The sequence below is a fragment of the Camelina sativa genome, chromosome 17 (assembly GCF_030686135.1).
Source record: "Camelina sativa cultivar CO46 ecotype springtype chromosome 17, ASM3068613v1".
Lineage (NCBI taxonomy): Eukaryota > Viridiplantae > Streptophyta > Magnoliopsida > Brassicales > Brassicaceae > Camelina > Camelina sativa.
Window position 1 is genome coordinate 7,496,854 of NC_141896.1, and position 16,924 is coordinate 7,513,777.

A 16,924-nucleotide genomic window follows, 5' to 3' on the forward strand; every position below is an offset into this window, starting at 1 on the left:
TATGATCTAGCAGACCATTTCACTGGCTTGTTGTAGTGCCTTGGAAGTATGTTTTAAATTTGGCCCTGGAGGAGATTTTCTTGCAAGACGAGAAGCTCGTCCAGTTACAAAGACTAAAGAGCTTACTTGATATTGAATTGTCTCTGTATCTCCTTTCATCCCACTTGTATTGATAATAATATAGTATAATATGATCCATATACGCTTGCTGAAATCCCACTTATATATATATATATATATATATATATATATATATATTCCACAATCGTCCGGTGGTTGACAGTTAACATAAAGACAGCTTTACCTTCTCCAAGAAGTAACCACTGCAAAAGACAGTATCAAACGGTGTTGCCATAGATTTTCTATGCACTATTTCTCCCAAAATATGACCAATTTTTGTCCCCTAAGCAACAACAAAAACACTATAGGGAGCTTTGACGACAAAAAAAGAAAAAACAACAACAACAAAAGAATACTTATAAAATCAAAGTGCGCATATATATTTCGAATTTTGCATAATGTACCTCATCCATTTATATAATAAACTCAAGAAAGAAACAAAAAACCCTTAATTAATCATGAATCTTATGAAGCAACAGCAGCAAGCCTCTGTTTCTTCCATTTATACGCAGCCTCAAGAAGCTTGAGATTCTTAGTCTGCGATTCTTCTGGGAAGACACAATCAAAGTATTCTTCGTACTCTGTAGAACCGTCTTCAGTAGTGATGGCCTTTCTCTTCTTGAGCTTCCTAGGGAGCTTTGGTTTAACGAGATCAACATCTCCTAGCTTACCAAAGCTCGTCTCCATGTTCACCCAATCTTCCAATAGTGACGCACGTTCTTCTTTCAGATCCGGTGTGCAGTCCTTGTAATACGTGTTGGCTCTGTCGAAAACTGCTCTGGCACGTCTAATGCAGTCTGTAACATCATCTTCTTGTTGTTGCGCTTCAAACTTTGCAAAACTAATCCAGACCTTGTAATGCTTTGTACGGTCCAAGAGTCGCTCATATAAAGCTCGTGTCCTCTCTACTTCCCCTTGTGATATCTCAAAATCAATGTAAGCCTTCCACAGCAGCTCAGGCATGTCAAGAGCAGGCTGAGATATTGCAAGTTCAAATATGGCTCTAGCTCGCTCTGTTTCAGCTAGAGAGCTTTCTAACTCAGCAAACTTGCTCCAAGCATAGCAGTTCTCAGGAGACCATTCAAGATACCGTTGATAGAGTTTTCTACACCTATCTACGTTTCCCAGCTCGTCTTCCATCTCAATGTATTTCTTGAATATCTTGTCTTTTGGAGCTATTCCAATCGCATTACCTAGTATCCGCCGAGCACCAGTGAGATTCAATTGCCTTATCTCAAACTGTGCAGCGAGCAACCATATTTTAGCAAAAGAAACCTTGGCGTGAGGGATAAGCTTGAGACATTCTCTGTATACAAGTCGTGTACGCTCCACATCTTCAGTTTCAAGCTCTTCAAAGAGTGCATAATTAATCCAAAGATAGATATATCTCTGCCAGTACCGTTTCTCCTCTGCCGGTGGAACATTAGCAATGGCCCTCTCGTAGATTTCTCTGATCCTATCTTTGTTCCCTACACTCTCTTCTAGCCTAAGGTAATCGAACCATGAATCGTAGTTCAGAGGGTTCTTCCTTACTTCATCTTCATATTCAAACCTTGTCTTGCCAACGATGGCGTCCTCAATCCCTTCCTTATCACCATACTGTTTCTCAAACGCAACAAACTTCTTGTACAAACCCTCTGCTCTGCCTTTAGGAATTTGATCCAGAGCAAACTTGTAGATACACCTAGCTCGTTCCACTTCCTTGCAGCCTTCTTCGAATTCAGCAAAAGCCACAAAGATTTCTTCATCGTCTGCAAACTCCTCGATGGCGCGTTCGTACACATTCCTTGCACGCGCAGTTTCACCTCCTTTCATCTCGAACTTAGCGTATCGGATGTAAGTGGAAACTTTCGGATGGCAAAGAACGAGTCTATCGTAGAGCGATCGTGCACGGTCGATTTCGTTATACCTAAGTTCGAATTTAATATACGAGAACCAACCTTGTTGATCGGGTGACCAGTCCATCCACCGCTCGTATATCTGTCTAGCCCCGGCGATGTTCCCAAGCATCTCTTCCATGTGAATATACTTGTACCAAAGCTGGTCCACGCGGGGGAGGATCTTAACGGCACGGTCCCAAACGTTTCTCGCGTGATTGACCGCCTTGTTCTTCATCTCGAACTCGGCGTACTTGAGCCAGAGCGTATGTTCCCGGTAATAGATTCCCGAGGCTCGTTCCCACACGCTCCGAGCACGTGCGTAATCCTTCTGTGAATCTTCCCAGCGCGCATACTTGATCCATGCATGGATGCTACCTCCTCTGCCGCGGACCCGGTCCTCGAACTCTTTCCGACGGCGGAGTCTGTAGTCGGAAAGCTCCACAGAATCAGTAATGCTCTGCTTAGGCGGCCGGATCTCAGCCTCTTGGCTCTGTCGAGCCTCCCGGATGATTTGCTCGGCTGTGATTTGCACCGGTGCGGGAGTTTTGTTCTTCGTAGGCCTTGAAAGCTTCACTTGCTTATCCATCCTATTCATGTAACCTAAGCTACGATCGAAATCTTTGAAAGAGGTCGTCATGATCAGTTCCCTTTAAACCTAATTTAGGATCTGTATCTGTTGACAAGTAATTATGCTCTCGTTACTATCTCTATGAATCTATTTATATAGGATTAAACCTATACATGTTTTCCATTTAGAAAAAGGAAAAGATGGGGATTTTCCTTAAATTCTCCAATCAAGAATACGTGTTTATTTTTCTTTTTTTACTTTTTTTTATTATCCAATAAGTCAAAGTTAGATTTTAGATAAAAGCATATATTTCAAAACATCAATTTATACATTCTTTATCTTATAAATCATAGATTATTGGGCCAGTACCGTTCTTTATCTTACAAAACATAGACCATTGGATATCATACAGTATAAATTTGTTAAAAGTCTTAGTTTAAACATTATTAATGTATTGTGTATAAAAAAGGTAACATATATTGATTTAAATCATTTAATAATCTTGTTAACCCTTGTCACTTTGAGTGAAAATATCAGGTAAAACAAAATCCATAAGTAGTCAGTCACTCTAAAGCAAATAACTGGTAAAAATAAAAAATCTAAGTAACTGCTGAAAAATCATCATATATAGACAGTCTATCAATGTAACAGTGACTAAAAAAACAGATTCGTCCTCAAACGGACTTGGCAGGAGGAATAATTAACTGGATATTGCACTTGGACGATCTAGGAAGGTTTAGCAGATTAGTTAATAGATGAAACTGTTCCTCGTAGTCTGTTTCACAAACACAAACTTTAACAAGCTCAAGACATAACAAGTTCTCCAGGAAATGTCTGATTTTCTCCAATTCTCCTCTAGTTCCGCTGTACTCGGTTATCTCCAGGACCTTCACAGGACATGACAATAGGAAATCATATTCCGGCAAGTACTCAAAAACAGGTTCTTCATCATCATCATCACCATCGTCCGAATAATAACAATAGTGCAAGGGACGCTGAAGAAAAAAAGAGGATTAGAGATTGGAGATTTTAAGAGTGTATAACTGAAACTTCTTTTGCGGTCCATACCTCGATGACGAGAGTCTTTAGATTTGGAGACTTCTTTAGCAAATATGGCAGAGTTCGCCAACGGAAGTCGTACTCAGTTGTAACACATAAACGATGCAGGTTTTCAAATACTGGAATCACTTCATGGAAGCAATAAAACGCCTGAAAACCAAAAAAATAAAATCAAAACCTAAACAAGAAACACTTTCATATCAGACAAGATTTTTTTTATTCTTATACCCCGACAAGCAGTGTTGGTTTTAGATGGTCGCCTAGACCGTGAAAGTTATTTACCTTCTAAGCATCGTTGTTATTAAATGGATTTAAGCGATCCTAAGCGGTCTTAATTAGGCGGGTCTGGTTCCTAAATGAATGAATTAACAAAGCAAAAAAAAAAAAAGAAAAGAAAAGAAAAGAAGAGAGCAATCTTACCTCCATGGTCATAGTAGTGGATAAGTTCAAGATCTCGACATTTCTTAGCCCCTTAATCAGATTGGTGATATCGCTAGTAATAGTATGATGATCACCTGCATATAGTCCGTTCCGGACGTGATCATCATCTAGCAAAGTAAGACCGACGGTAGCTTCAACAAGGGAGCAAAGGTTAACAATTGGATAGGATCGCGGAGCAAAATCAAAGTAACTCAGGGAGGTAAGACTGGGAGTATCAAAAGTAATGCTCTCCAAATCATAATGAATGATATTAAAGAAATGTCTATGCCTAATAGTAAGTCTCTGGAGGGTCGGACTGGACACAGTGCGTGACCATTGCCAATGCTCCCACTCCACATTACGCATCACTAACTCCACAAGGACAGGGCAAGCAGAAAGAAGCTTTTGGAACGCACAACCACAATGGTCAATGAATCGAACCGAATCAATAATGAGAGTCTTAAGCGCAGGGAGAAGAGAATTCTTAGGGAGAAGATCAACAACAACAAGAGCAGTCCCTAGATGCAGCTCAACTAGCGTCTTGCAAGCGAAGACATCAGAAGGAAGACGATACCCATGTCCACTTCTTAAGTCCAGTTTAAGATCCATGACCCCACGTTTAAGGACATTACAGAGACAACGGTTGATATGATCATAGCGTGTCCGATGACCCTTTCGACATTTTAAAGACAAGCTCTTTACGCGGGAACTGGGAGGAAGAACCAACACTGCGTCTAAGAAATCCATCATCCCTTGAATTTGGATAGAGTCATCATCATCATCAAACTCAAGATTTGGAATGATTGTAAACATGTTTTGCCACCTCTTTGAAAGAAGAGATACGAAAGCAGCCTCCTTTGCCGAAAGAAGAGATATAATGTCGATAATTATATCATCAGGTAGAGTGCTATCCATCCTTCCTTTTTGGCTCAATTTGTTCAGCACTGCAACAACGTTGCAAAATTAATCAACAAACAGAGAAAGATGGCAAAATTAATCTCTGGAAACAACAAAAAAAAAAAAAAAAAAAAAAGTTTATAACTGGAGAGACCAGAAGCAAAGTCCAAACATTGAAATCGACAAGACATACAAACTCAAAAAGTAGATTATACCTTTGGAACAACAGCGATGTCCGAATGGAATTAAATCAAAATTCACAGATAACTTAATTCTTCTCCTTCAATCAAAAAGCCGATTACAAAACTCCAAATCTTTCTCTCTTGTTTTTTTTTTTTATACACCCACAATGTCGTCCTAATCGCCGTAGAAAACCCTAATAAGATCCTATTTTATATATATCAAAAAAAAAAAAAAAGAAGGAAATTGATTAAAAAAAAAAAAAAAAGAAGAAGAAGGCAATAAATCGGTTTATGCCTTTTATTTCGGTTATGGTACCATTTATGTTGGTTTAATTCTGAAGTACATTTTGGAAAAAATGTTCAAAATACAATAATTTATTTGTTTTAACTGCGACTGAAATTATCTGTAAACGAGACGTAATTGCAATAAAAAAAAAAGAATAACTTTGGAATCAAAATATTTTGGGGATATGGAATTTCTCCTCTTTGCAATGTGCCAAGTGTTAGTACTATGCTCCAATCCTGATCGGTGACTTTAGATATGGGATGTTCAAGATTTCTCGCCTTGTCGGCCACCAAAGCCCCTCTTTGTCATTCCATGATGTTGTTTGGGTGCACTAATATCTTAAGGGGGTGTACTCAAACCATGATTTTGGAGAATTTGATGGGATTTAGGAAATTTAGAATTTTGATAGATTTTAGGGAAGTTCATATGATTTTCTGTAAAATTCTTTCAAATCTCACCTAAAACCATGAGATTTGGATTTCTGTATTTTTAACTAAACAAATCCTCCAGAATCCTCCAGAATCCTAAAAATTATTAAAATCATAATCCACAAAACTGTTTTGAATAACAGTGGATTTTAAAGTAGATTTTTAAATCATCAGTTCAATAACAAGGGATTTTAATGGATTTTAAAGTAGATTTTTAAATCATCAGTTCAATAACAGTGGATTTTAATAGACTTTTTAAAATCCATGATTGAATAACATAGAATTTATAAATTTCACACAAATCACTTAAAATATCAAGTTGAATACACCCCCCTTAGTTTCTCTTTCCTTTTCAATAACATCTGAGGTCCTTATAAGGTAATTGAACTTGTCTTATTTTTGTGATTAAAGGTATTGAATGATATGAAATCAGAGAGTGGCACTTGAAGTGTTTTTGGACCTAAGGTCACGCCAGTGGCTCTAGCTATGAAATCAGAGAGTGGCACTTGAAGTGTTTTTGGACCTAAGGTCACGCCAGTGGCTCTAGCTAGACTCGTTTAATTTTCATTGCATTAGTTAATATATATGAGAAGGTTTTTCTCAACTTTTGCTAAGAAGATGACACTTGGCCTGTTATCTATCCGACACCTGTACACTTTTGTTGTTTGGACTTAATTAACTAAATTCTTTGGACCTCTAAAAGCCCATAAAACAAAAAAAAAACTCTTAACATTTCTTTCTTCCCTTCTTCAATTAGGCCTCTTCCAATCTAAACCCACCATCTATCAGTTTATAGTTTCATCCTAGGAACGATCTGATTATAGGTTATTTTGAAATTATAAAAATATGTTTCAATCTTATGTATGATTTACGGGCAACAACGAATTCTAAATAATGTATAAAATTTATTTATGGGTTTCAATCTTATAAATGATTCATAAACAAAAAAGGAATCTAAATTATGTTAGATTATAGATGTTTACGTGTTCTCAAAATTCTCTTAAATATTCATAAATTTTTGACTCAAAATTTCATTTCTGGGTTTTCATTCCTGGGTTTAGTTTCTGGCCTTTAATCTTATATAATCTAATGGTGGGATGTTTTATGTAGTAACTAGACTTTAACCTGCGGAACACCACAGGTATATAATTTTTATTATAACTTATATTTATGTCGTATCTATTTGTTAAATATTAGATGTTTTGTAAATAGAGGAATAACTAAATTTTTCGGTTGTTGTGCGGATAAATGTTTATATTATTTTTTTAACCCGCAATACACTTTATGACCATTTGTTTGTTATATTTAGTTGTTTTGTTTAGTAATTGAAATTATATTTCGATTTTTAAGTATTATAACAAAAAATAAGGGTTCTAAATACATAATAAGTAATTTATATGCTCTGATTAAGTCACATTTTTCCTAATGATTTAGATATTTTACACAATCTTAGTTAAATCAACTTGATTTTATGTCAAATATTCTAATATTAGTAGTGTTGATAAATAATTAAATAAGGATTTAACCCGTGTTAACACAAATTATATAATATTTTATTAATTCTAACATGTCCTCTTTATAACTCATCTACTATATAACCACATTATATAGTATTTTAAACTTTTTTAATTTTACATATTCGCAATAATTAAAATTTATATTAAGTTTATATATGTTGAATTATAATATTCAAATAAATGTCACTCAAAATTTTTCTTACGTTAAGAATCAAAACTCACAGGTTTTGGAAAACAAAATGGAAATCAAATTGTTGTTTTTTTTTGTTTGCGAAGGATTCAGATATATAATATCTTTGAAACACAACATAATGTGTAGTTAAATACTCCCTCCGTTTCAAAATATAGGATGTTTTGGAGAAGTTTTTTGTTTCATAATATAGTATACTTTCAAATTTCAATGCAACTTTTAGATTAGTTTAGTATTTTATATTATGCAGTATTGTTTCTGATTGGTTGAACTTATTAAAAGTAAAGACTTCTTAATCTGCGTGCTTTGCTTAAAACATCCTATATTTTGAAACGGAGGGAGTATATGATAGTTTCTATTTTCATATTGATTGCTGTTATTTATTTCGTTGAAATGAAATATAAAATATTCAGAAAACAAAATTTAAAGTAATGTTAGTTTTGGAAATCTTTTAGGGGTTAATGTTGTAAATAACGTTTTAAATAAACAAAACTAAAAGTGCATAACACAAAATGTACTTCAAAAATGTTAATATAGATTTGATAATTTCTTACTCATTTATTCCCCATTAGATCTTACCAATTCGGTTTCCATAATATTAGAATTCAATCCGTTTTCCATAAAATTACATTTCAGTCCCTAATTACTCTCATTTTAAGAGAATTTTTTCAGTCATTATTATTTAATTTCAGTCATTAGGTTCCTATGAAAAATTATATTATTTTTATATATCTTTCCAAATTTCAATAGGTATTCTTGAATAGTTTTAAATATTTTTTTGCAGGTTATCATGTTTGTTGTTCGCATTAAAACTACATCAGAAAAAATATAATGTGAGAATGTTTGACAAATTTCCTTATTCATTCGAGTGTTTATGTATGTCTTTCCTAATATCCATGAGTCGGTCCGGCGATTTTGGATGATCTATGTCAATTTGTTTTTAAAAAACTATTTTCATTATCGTAAATAAAATTATAAGAATAGTAATATAAAAAATTACTTTCATAACATTTTCCACTTTCACATATAATAGTTTACTTCCTAAGAAACTTTATTATTATGACATTTGATATTATAATATTCTGCGGTTTGTCTTCTAAGTAGCTACGAGAAAATAAATATTTGTTTTATTCAATTACATTTATGATAAAGCTAAATAGACAGATCTAAAAATTCATTTCGGCGATGGAACAAACTATTGCATTTTTATACTCAACCAAAACTTAGAGTAATTATTTATAACTTTATTTACTTGGATTCATTTTCATTATTAAAATTTTTTTAAAAAAATTTTAATTTGTATTAAATGTATAAAGAATAAATTATATTTAGGGATGTAATTGTATTTTTTTCCTCACCAAAAATAAGCTGGTAAAATATATTTATAAAGTTTATTGTTGTTTACCTAAATTTCATATTTAGATTGTATTCATGTAAGTTATATTTCAAAATTACATGTTTTTGTAGATGTCAGTGGTAATATAAATTGTGCAAACGCAAGCAAGAAAATAAAAAGATGGAAAATGCTTAATATGTCTTGAAATACTAAAAGGAAAAAAAACCATAAACACACTACTATGTAATCAAAAATTTCTCCACATGTTGAAATACAGTAAAACCTCTATAAATTAATACTCTATAAATTAATTAACATTATAAATTAATCAATTTTGTTGGTCCCAAGTCGGGTCAGTGTAAAAATTAACAAAATTCGATAAGATAATAAGATAATAATTTTATTGAAATTTCCATGTAAAATATGGCCCAAATAATATCATAAATTTATAATCATGTAAATTTATATATATATATATATGCTGATATAATAATATATATTTCTCCTAAAGCTCATTTCTATAGAACAATTGTAATGTTGTATTTTCAAACTATAATGATATAAAATATTCTATAGCATGTCAAAAATAGTTAAGTTTTTTAAAGTTTTCAACTTCTAGATATGCATCATTTACAATTTGATAATTTGACAGTCTATTAAAATTCAAAAATCGATATTATTATTCAAAAATTTGAATTTATTTATGTCATGTGTATAAGCAAATTTGTCAATAGTATTTGTAATTTATTATCAATAATGTTTTCTAAATAATACAAGTTTAATTTCTAAACCATGAAATTTACAACATCCGAAAGTCTAATTTTATTTCACTAAAATTGTCTCAATTCTTAATTTTTAAAAAATTAAACAATTAAAAATATATCTATAAATTATTAATTATTAATTTACACTATAAAATAATAATTATTAATTTATAGATAAATTAATAACACTATAAATTAATAAAATGTTTTTGTCCCACCATTATTAATTTATAGAAGTTTTACTGTACTCTAATACTATATATAAAAGGAAGATTCAAGTAACCCCAAACAAAAGAACCTAAAAAAAATTGAAATGATCAGTATATTTTTAAAATCACTAAAAATAACAATTGCTGAGTAAACAAATAAAAGAACTGATAATATCCAAATTACTAAAATTCAAAAATAATATAAGCTAAACCCGTGCGTAGCACGGGATGACTTCTAGTATATATATATATAAGGAACAAGATAAAAATCCTCTGTGTAAGATAAAAATCCTTTGTCACTCTTGGTCTTGAATGCGCGATGAACCTCTGGCTTCTCTTCTCCATGCACCTGCGCTTTGATTCTCATTTTGTCAGAGTTTTTGAAAATCAGAGCGTATATCAACTTCTGGTTGTCACAGTCCGTGCCTCTTTATCTTCCTAGAGATTGTGTTTTTACAGGATTGGGTGTGTGACATTCAGTGAAAGTGTTGCTATTCTCTTCAGGTTCTTGTCTCTCAAATTGTAAGGTGTGATTTGGATCAAACTCTCTGCTCACTTGTTGATTCCTCTTTTCGGACTGGAGCTTCCGTGTTTGTGTTGGTTATATGGGCTTTTATTAGAGGCATCCAAATTTTTTGATGTGGTTTCAGAAACAGAACACTGTTTTTGTTGGTAGTTCTACCCGTTAAGTTTTTCCAAGAACCAATTCATGATAAAGATGGTGGATTCCCTCTGTGATTGGAGAAGTCAATATTTTTGCTTATGACTTATGAGTAAGAACAACTATACTAATGTCTCCTGATTTGATCAAGAAAACTTCATATGAATACATCAAAATTAAGAAATATCAAATCACTCGTGTCACTTTTACAATACCTAAAGCACTCAAATCACCTTATACAATATTCCACTTTTCTGAGAAAAAGTGGCATAGTCTTGAGATGCAGTAAGCTGTGCTCAAAGGATGCCCTGAAACTGAAAAAAATGCAAAAAAAAAAAAAACCAGAATTAATCTTTCACATTCCATTCGTTTCCCCAAAAGAGGAAAGAAAAAAACTCATGTGTGAAGACTTAAAAGACAGAATACTTACTTGCCACACAATTATCAATATAGTCACAGTCTATTTCATCTGGGGCTATCGTTGCACCGACCTGAAATGGTAAAATACAACAATGTTTTTTTTTGCATAAGAGAACCTAAATCCAAATAGTATCTATTGGAAATTGGGATAAAAGTGTTACTAACCACGAAAACAGTATCCACTGTATCTGTTGTATCCTTAGCTAAGGACTGCATATTGTCAGAGCTAAATGACAAGCCTGATCAAAGAAAGAAACAAATACTTTATTATCTCATACTAATGCCGGATAGATAGCAAATGCAAGAAGAAAAGAGAAATTTCCGTTACCTATTTTCCTGGAGTTACTCGGTAGATGATCTGTAACAGGATCCTTAATCACCCGAAGTTTCTCAGTGCCATATTCAGTAACGATCTGGGACTGTAGCAGTTGCACTGCAATACCATTAAAATAAGATAAAGAATCAAAGAGAAACTGAGGTTAAAGTAACAAAATATCGCCAGAGGATGAAACGGAAAAATTAAACAAAACTTACACATGATTTCTGTAAACTTCGTGTATATTCTCGGAAGTTTGGTATGAGTTTTTACTTCAAAAAGTACACCTGAATGTGTTCTAACGTATACGGCTTTCAACCTCCCGGCTTTATTAACCGGGGAATCCAAAATCATCAAAAGAGCCTTTAAAAAGAAGACAAAAGATGAGTCAGAATTTTGTAATAACATATGATTAAAAGTTCTGAAATCCTGACCTGATGTGTGATGTCTGGCCGGTAATTAGCCGCATTTCTGTTGCTTTTTCTCAGAAAAGTAGCATGTTCACTAGAGTTTAGTAGCTGATAAGTCTGCACACAAAAATGACGCATATATTAACACGAAACAAGAGGCTAGCGAACTATGTGAAACTGTGTTCTTTCCGATAATTAGCTCTCAGAACGAATACAATCGAGTGAAGTTTGTAACAGGTACCTTTCCAACCTTGGCAACTTCAAGAGAGGCCTTTTCAAGCACAAAAATAACACCGGGTTTATAACCAGGAAGCACCTTAGGTAGCTTTCCATCAACATCGACTGCTGTTTGATCAAAATAATTCACAGCTGCTCCTTCCTCAGTTATATCCTTTTCTTCACCGTTACGTTCCTCTGTTCTTGATAATGCCTCACAAATTCTTGAGATGCAGCAGCTAGTACTCAAAGGGTACCTTGAAACTGAAAAAATTAAGAAACCAGAATTCTCTAAAAAAACAAAGAAACTAAAATGACGAGAAGGAAGAATTGAGTCATTTCATATAAAATGATGAGTCAGGGGGAAGGATTACTTGACACAAATTCATCAATATAGTCATGCTGCTCTATAATTCCACGGTCCATTGCACCAAGCTGTAATGGTAAATTGCAAAATAAGGCATGAGGTTTCGCATAAGATATTATATATATGAAAGAAGCGAGAGAGATATATCTCGAGCTTACTGACCACAAAAACGATGTTTGTATCGTTATAGACATTAGTTCGGTACTGCTTCTGCATATTGACCAAGTTGTTAGAGCCAAACGAGAGGCCTGATCAAAGAAAGAAACGATTACTGTTTTAGCTCATTCTTATGCGGGATTTATAACAGATGTTGAAAGAAACTAGAAACGGTTTTTTACCTGGAGTTAATAGGTAGATGATCTGTAACAGGGTTGTTGATCACTTGTAAAGGATTCTCGCCCCTTCCATCTACTGCAGGAATGCGCAGATTTTCTAGCAATTGCACTGCAAGACCAACAAAATCGGATAAGAAACCAGATAAACTAAGGAGGTTTTAAGATACAAAAGCAGAGAAAAATTAGACAAAGCTAAGCTACCCTACCCTACCCATGAGTCCAGCGAATCGTGTATATGTTCTTGGTATGCGAGCATGTGGCTTAACCTCAAAAAGGACACCTTTTCTTGTACTAACAAATACAGCTTTCAATCTCCCCGCCTTATTCACAGGACTGTCTAAAATCATTAGAAGGGCCTGTAGAAAGAAAGATTAGTCATGCCGAAGTGAAATCTGTAGTAAAATATGACTTAAAAGAGAGAGATATGAGATTCCTGACCTGATGTGTGATGTCTGGCCGGTAATCAGCAGAATCTATGCTGATATTACTCATGAAGTCAGCATGATCATAAGAGTTTAGTAGCTGGTAACTCTACACACGAAAACAACATATATTAAAAAAGTTCTTTCTTTCAGATGATTGATCCGTACTAACAAAACAAGGGATTTTTGAACAATACCTGTCCAATTCAAGAACAAAAACCACGCCTGGTTGATCTGATTTGTTATCTGAAAGAACTATAGGTAACCCTCCATCAATATCAACTCTAGCTGCTGCTTCCTCAGTTTGTTCCTTCTCGCCATCATCTTCCTCTGATCTTGAAGTAATGTCTGGTTTTTGGTTTTCTTCAGACTTCTGCTCCCCTACTTCATCATCTTCCTCTGATCTTGAAGTAATGTCTGGTTTTTGGTTTTCTTCAAACTTCTGCTCCCCTACTCAATCGGAGCGATGCAATAATAAACCCTAAATTTCAAAGTAGAATTTTTTTCCTTTTTATTGCACAGAGAGTTTGTTTGAGGGCCAATTTATAGTGAAGTAGGCCCATTAAGAAATTTAGGAGCTTTTTTATACTATATTTTTAGTTTTTATTTTTTTATTTTTTATTTTGTTTTTCTTCAACTTTGGCCTTTTTTTTTTTTTAACCTGCAAGTTCGCCGTCAAGCGGAGGAAGCGAAGCGGAGAGGTAATTGTAGAACCTAGTTTGAAGATGACTTCTTGTGGGGATAGACCGAAGTCGACATTAAAGTTATACCATTTCAGGTCTGTCCCTAATTTTGGAACTTTTCTTAATCCTAAGAACTAAGAAGCAACGAGCTCTCCGTAATACCCACCGTAAATATTTATTTTATCATCATATATAATGCTCCCCCAAATGGTAAAAAATCCTCCTTTATAAGTCTTAATTGCTCAAAGACTCCTTGTTTTGTTGTTATCTGGATGTGAGTGTAGCTTTAGGCTTGCACGTGGGAATTAGATTCTTATCTCTTAATTTGGCAGCTTAATTAGAAGTTTCCCAAAAAAAAAATGTTTATAGTTCGATGTCTTTGTTGAATGGAACTATCTATCTATCTACACGGAATTGTTTTGTGGCTATTTCCTGTTAAAAAGATTTGAAGTTTGAGAGACTGTCACTACTAAAATCAAAGTAGAGTTTCTGATTGCTTTATGTTATGTGCGTTTTCATATTGGTGAATTTTTTTTTAGCTTTTGATGCTATAAACAAGAATTATATAAAAATTTATTCTCGTTTGCCTTTTCATTGATTTGTTGTTGAATCTTTCCACCACTGAAAAGTTTATGAGCTTAAAGTTTGTCAGACATTTGGACTTGGAGATAGTTGATTTTAAAGTAACTTTACTGCTCCATGATTTCTGTCTAAACATCATTCTTAGTAACTATCTTGTTTATGATTCAATAATGTGCTCTCTCTACAGTTATTGGGCGGCGATGCTTATTCAAAAGCTTTCTTTCTTTCTTTCTTTTGTGCTGGTCGTTTTATTAATATACACGCCAAACACGGGAAACATCACAGGTAAGGTATTTTAGATTTGCTGGTACTGATGAGATATGTTTTGTCAACTTTGATCTGGTACTTGTCTAAAAGCTCACAGTTATTTTGCAGGATGGGTAGAGAGACACACCAAGGTAGAGAGACATGACATGATTTTTTAGCTGGTAAGTTTCAATGAATATGATAGTTTACTGTGCGTCGTCTGTGATCTTCCTCGGTCAATGATATGTCATATGTGAGATACTGAGATATGCTTGTAGAATTTTCTCGCTTCCTGTCAGCACTTAATCCTCAGCGCTCATTTTCCTGATGTAGCATTACTTAAACTTGGTGGATGTTGAACTGTACTGCTTCAGATTACTGTTGCCTACGTAGCTTAGCCGTGATTTGGTGAAAATTGCATCAGTCTTTTTTTCTATTAAGTTTTAGATGTGCTGTTCAGTCTCTGCAGGTTCATTCATATATGACATGCGTATTTCAACTCCCATGAGAGCGAATGATCACATGTCAGTAGTATTACTGTGTTTGTATTAACTCAAAATCCATCATATATGCTACAACTTTAAGGTTTGTTTCCTAGGTATTCATTGTCTTTTCTGCAAAATTTGCAGGTATGAGAGCCCGATTTTGAGTATTAAGTGGCAACAGACTCTTAATATTCAACAACCTAAGTTGAGTACTACTGACAAGCACATTGTTAGGATATGGGATCTGTGTACGGTAAGCCTTGGGTTTACCTCTCGGTTTCTTGAATTCATGGATTGTTGTATTGAAATGCATTGCCTTAGGACTAGATACAGCTTAACCCCGCAATTTTTTTCCTAGGGAAAAGGTATGACCAGCATCAAAACTGACTAGAGGAGGAGGAATAAACGACATTTGTGTGTTCTGTGTAGCTGGACTATTGCTTCTGGCTTTAGACTCTAGCCTAACCCCATCTTACCTGATCTTGTCCTCCTAGTCCTGCCTCCAAATCATGTCATCCTCTTGAAAATCTAACGGTATTTATCTGATTCAAAAAGTTTCCCAATCTTTCCATCATTCCTGAGGTGTGACCATAGTTTATTTTTAAAATCTTGTTCTCGGCAAGAGATGGTGGAAACTAGATAGACAACAATTTTCGATAATTACAAATTCCTGACGCAGGAAAATCTTAAGTTGCAGCTGACTCATTTGATTGGCACAGATATCTTAAAAACTCAAGATGTTTCTCCCTGATATTCTCTCTTTCTCTTTATAGGCTTTGGCTGTGGCTGAACCTTTTTTTTGCATATGATAATTACTCAGAACGCAAGAAGCAAGAGAACCGTAGCCAGAGAGTCGCACTTAGTATTTCTGGTATCTGCAGATTTATCATTTTATGAAGGTTGGCTACTCGCAGCCACCAGCAACAACAAATAAGATGCAGAAATGGAGGAGAGAAGTTTCAGAGTGTGAGGAAGCCGCAAAGAAAGTGTTGAAGAAGAAGCAACCTGGACTCAGTGGCGAGAAATTCAAAGATGGTCTGTTTGTAGCGATGTTCCATTATCCGGTATTAAGAATGATCTTCTCTCAAGGCTTTTGTTTGCGTCTTTTTGTTGCTCTATTTCACATTGTATTAAACCAATCGTGGGAATCTCTTTCTGGTTTCCATGACTTGGAAATTGATCTGGAATCATATGAATAGAGTGTCTTCCACTACCATATTACTTCTTTTAAGAAGCAACTGTCTTTGTTAGATGGACACTCTAAAGCTGTAACAGATGAGGACGGCTGGACGAGAAACGCGAATCTGACGCATCCCAAGTTTCAGATAACGAGGCCCGGCGATGGGAACAGAACAAGGCCTACCATGAAGTCGAAAAACTAGTGCCTTTTTGGAGTACATTCCAGGATTTAGGCATCACACTATATGTTTCTGTACTTTCCTGATGTGGTGTGTCAGGTTGTTTGAAGGGAAAGACGAGCGGCACACAGAAGCTTTTCTACAACCGCAAATCACTGGCTTGTTGTAGTGCCTTGGAAGTATGTTAAATTTGGTCCTGGAGGAGATTTGTTTCAAGACGAGAAGTTTGTCCAGTTACAAAGAAAATAAAGAGACGATGAGGATGAAACGGGTTAAGGAAACAGTAGGAGAGGAGTTCGGTCGCACGGATTAAGACCAGTATAATAATGCTAGAGGCAGTTTCTGTATTAGTTTTGAAAAATCTTATTAAATTCATCACATTACAGTTTGGCTATATATAATTTTGACGCGTTCTTGAATGTATGTATATTTGGCGGGCGATATTTTCTTGATGTTGATTGGTTTCTAAATGATAATCGAACTGTAAAAATCATTAATGGAATAGAAGATTTCATTAAAAGGTAATAATCTAGACCCCAGTTCCTCATTTCGTGTTGATCTGTGTTG

The 16,924-nt window shown here is 34.5% G+C and overlaps 3 protein-coding genes, 1 long non-coding RNA gene and 1 pseudogene across 8 annotated transcripts; 1 reads left to right on the forward strand and 4 right to left on the reverse strand.

The window, feature by feature from the left end:
* Positions 1-474: 474 nt before the first annotated feature.
* LOC147923389 (uncharacterized) lies at positions 475-5,292 on the reverse strand (annotated as a pseudogene). 2 transcript variants are annotated; one of them, XR_015585996.1, is made up of 2 exons: positions 5,138-5,292; positions 475-2,573 (listed from the first exon to the last, which is right to left on the reverse strand). The product of XR_015585996.1 is annotated as an uncharacterized LOC147923389, transcript variant X2 (transcript). The 2 variants fall into 2 exon arrangements; XR_015585995.1 differs by lacking the exon at positions 5,138-5,292 and having other exon boundaries at positions 475-2,647.
* On the reverse strand, positions 3,177-5,312 carry LOC147923390 (putative F-box protein At3g58960). Its single transcript, XM_087494105.1, has 4 exons — positions 5,160-5,312; positions 4,048-4,991; positions 3,637-3,777; positions 3,177-3,563 (listed from the first exon to the last, which is right to left on the reverse strand). The coding sequence occupies exons 2-4, from the start codon at positions 4,960-4,962 to the stop codon at positions 3,243-3,245; spliced, it is 1,377 nt and encodes a 458-aa protein (XP_087350231.1). The 5' UTR covers positions 4,963-4,991; positions 5,160-5,312; the 3' UTR covers positions 3,177-3,242.
* A 5,439-nt stretch (positions 5,313-10,751) lies between these two features.
* Positions 10,752-12,305, reverse strand: LOC147923391 (uncharacterized). Its single transcript, XM_087496426.1, has 8 exons — positions 12,254-12,305; positions 11,905-12,143; positions 11,688-11,780; positions 11,472-11,616; positions 11,266-11,370; positions 11,103-11,176; positions 10,948-11,008; positions 10,752-10,831 (listed from the first exon to the last, which is right to left on the reverse strand). Exons 1-8 carry the CDS (start codon positions 12,303-12,305, stop codon positions 10,752-10,754), a joined length of 849 nt encoding a protein of 282 aa, XP_087352552.1.
* Positions 12,306-12,475: 170 nt separating this feature from the next.
* LOC147923392 (ribosomal RNA small subunit methyltransferase NEP1-like) lies at positions 12,476-13,566 on the reverse strand. The gene is made up of 6 exons (XM_087496427.1): positions 13,524-13,566; positions 13,201-13,453; positions 13,020-13,110; positions 12,793-12,937; positions 12,585-12,690; positions 12,476-12,494 (listed from the first exon to the last, which is right to left on the reverse strand). The coding sequence occupies exons 1-6, from the start codon at positions 13,564-13,566 to the stop codon at positions 12,476-12,478; spliced, it is 657 nt and encodes a 218-aa protein (XP_087352553.1).
* A 57-nt stretch (positions 13,567-13,623) lies between these two features.
* LOC147923393 (uncharacterized) lies at positions 13,624-16,827 on the forward strand. Of its 3 annotated transcripts, XR_015585934.1 has the most exons (8): positions 13,624-13,781; positions 14,456-14,553; positions 14,644-14,696; positions 14,975-15,038; positions 15,144-15,252; positions 15,358-15,533; positions 15,773-16,063; positions 16,251-16,827. It is a non-coding gene; the product is annotated as an uncharacterized LOC147923393 (long non-coding RNA). The 3 variants fall into 3 exon arrangements; XR_015585933.1 differs by lacking the exon at positions 16,251-16,827 and having other exon boundaries at positions 15,773-16,215; XR_015585935.1 differs by lacking the exon at positions 16,251-16,827 and having other exon boundaries at positions 14,984-15,038; positions 15,773-16,215.
* Positions 16,828-16,924: the final 97 nt, after the last annotated feature.

Coding starts and splice junctions, on each gene's coding strand:
- LOC147923390 (XM_087494105.1), bottom strand. CDS start 4,962: ATGGATAGCACTCTACCTGATGATATAATTATCGACATTATATCTCTT. Junction 3,778..4,047: donor CCACTACTATGACCATGGAG/GTAAGATTGCTC, acceptor TTTGGTTTTCAG/GCGTTTTATTGCTTCCATGA. Junction 3,564..3,636: donor TAAAGACTCTCGTCATCGAG/GTATGGACCGCA, acceptor TTTTTTCTTCAG/CGTCCCTTGCACTATTGTTA.
- LOC147923391 (XM_087496426.1), bottom strand. CDS start 12,305: ATGGACCGTGGAATTATAGAGCAGCATGACTATATTGATGAATTTGTG. Junction 11,617..11,687: donor GGCCAGACATCACACATCAG/GTCAGGATTTCA, acceptor TTCTTTTTAAAG/GCTCTTTTGATGATTTTGGA. Junction 11,009..11,102: donor CAGTGGATACTGTTTTCGTG/GTTAGTAACACT, acceptor TTACCATTTCAG/GTCGGTGCAACGATAGCCCC.
- LOC147923392 (XM_087496427.1), bottom strand. CDS start 13,566: ATGGGCCTACTTCACTATAAATTGGCCCTCAAACAAACTCTCT. Junction 13,454..13,523: donor GGCCCTCAAACAAACTCTCT/GTGCAATAAAAA, acceptor CCGATTGAGTAG/GGGAGCAGAAGTTTGAAGAA. Junction 12,938..13,019: donor GGCCAGACATCACACATCAG/GTCAGGAATCTC, acceptor TTCTTTCTACAG/GCCCTTCTAATGATTTTAGA.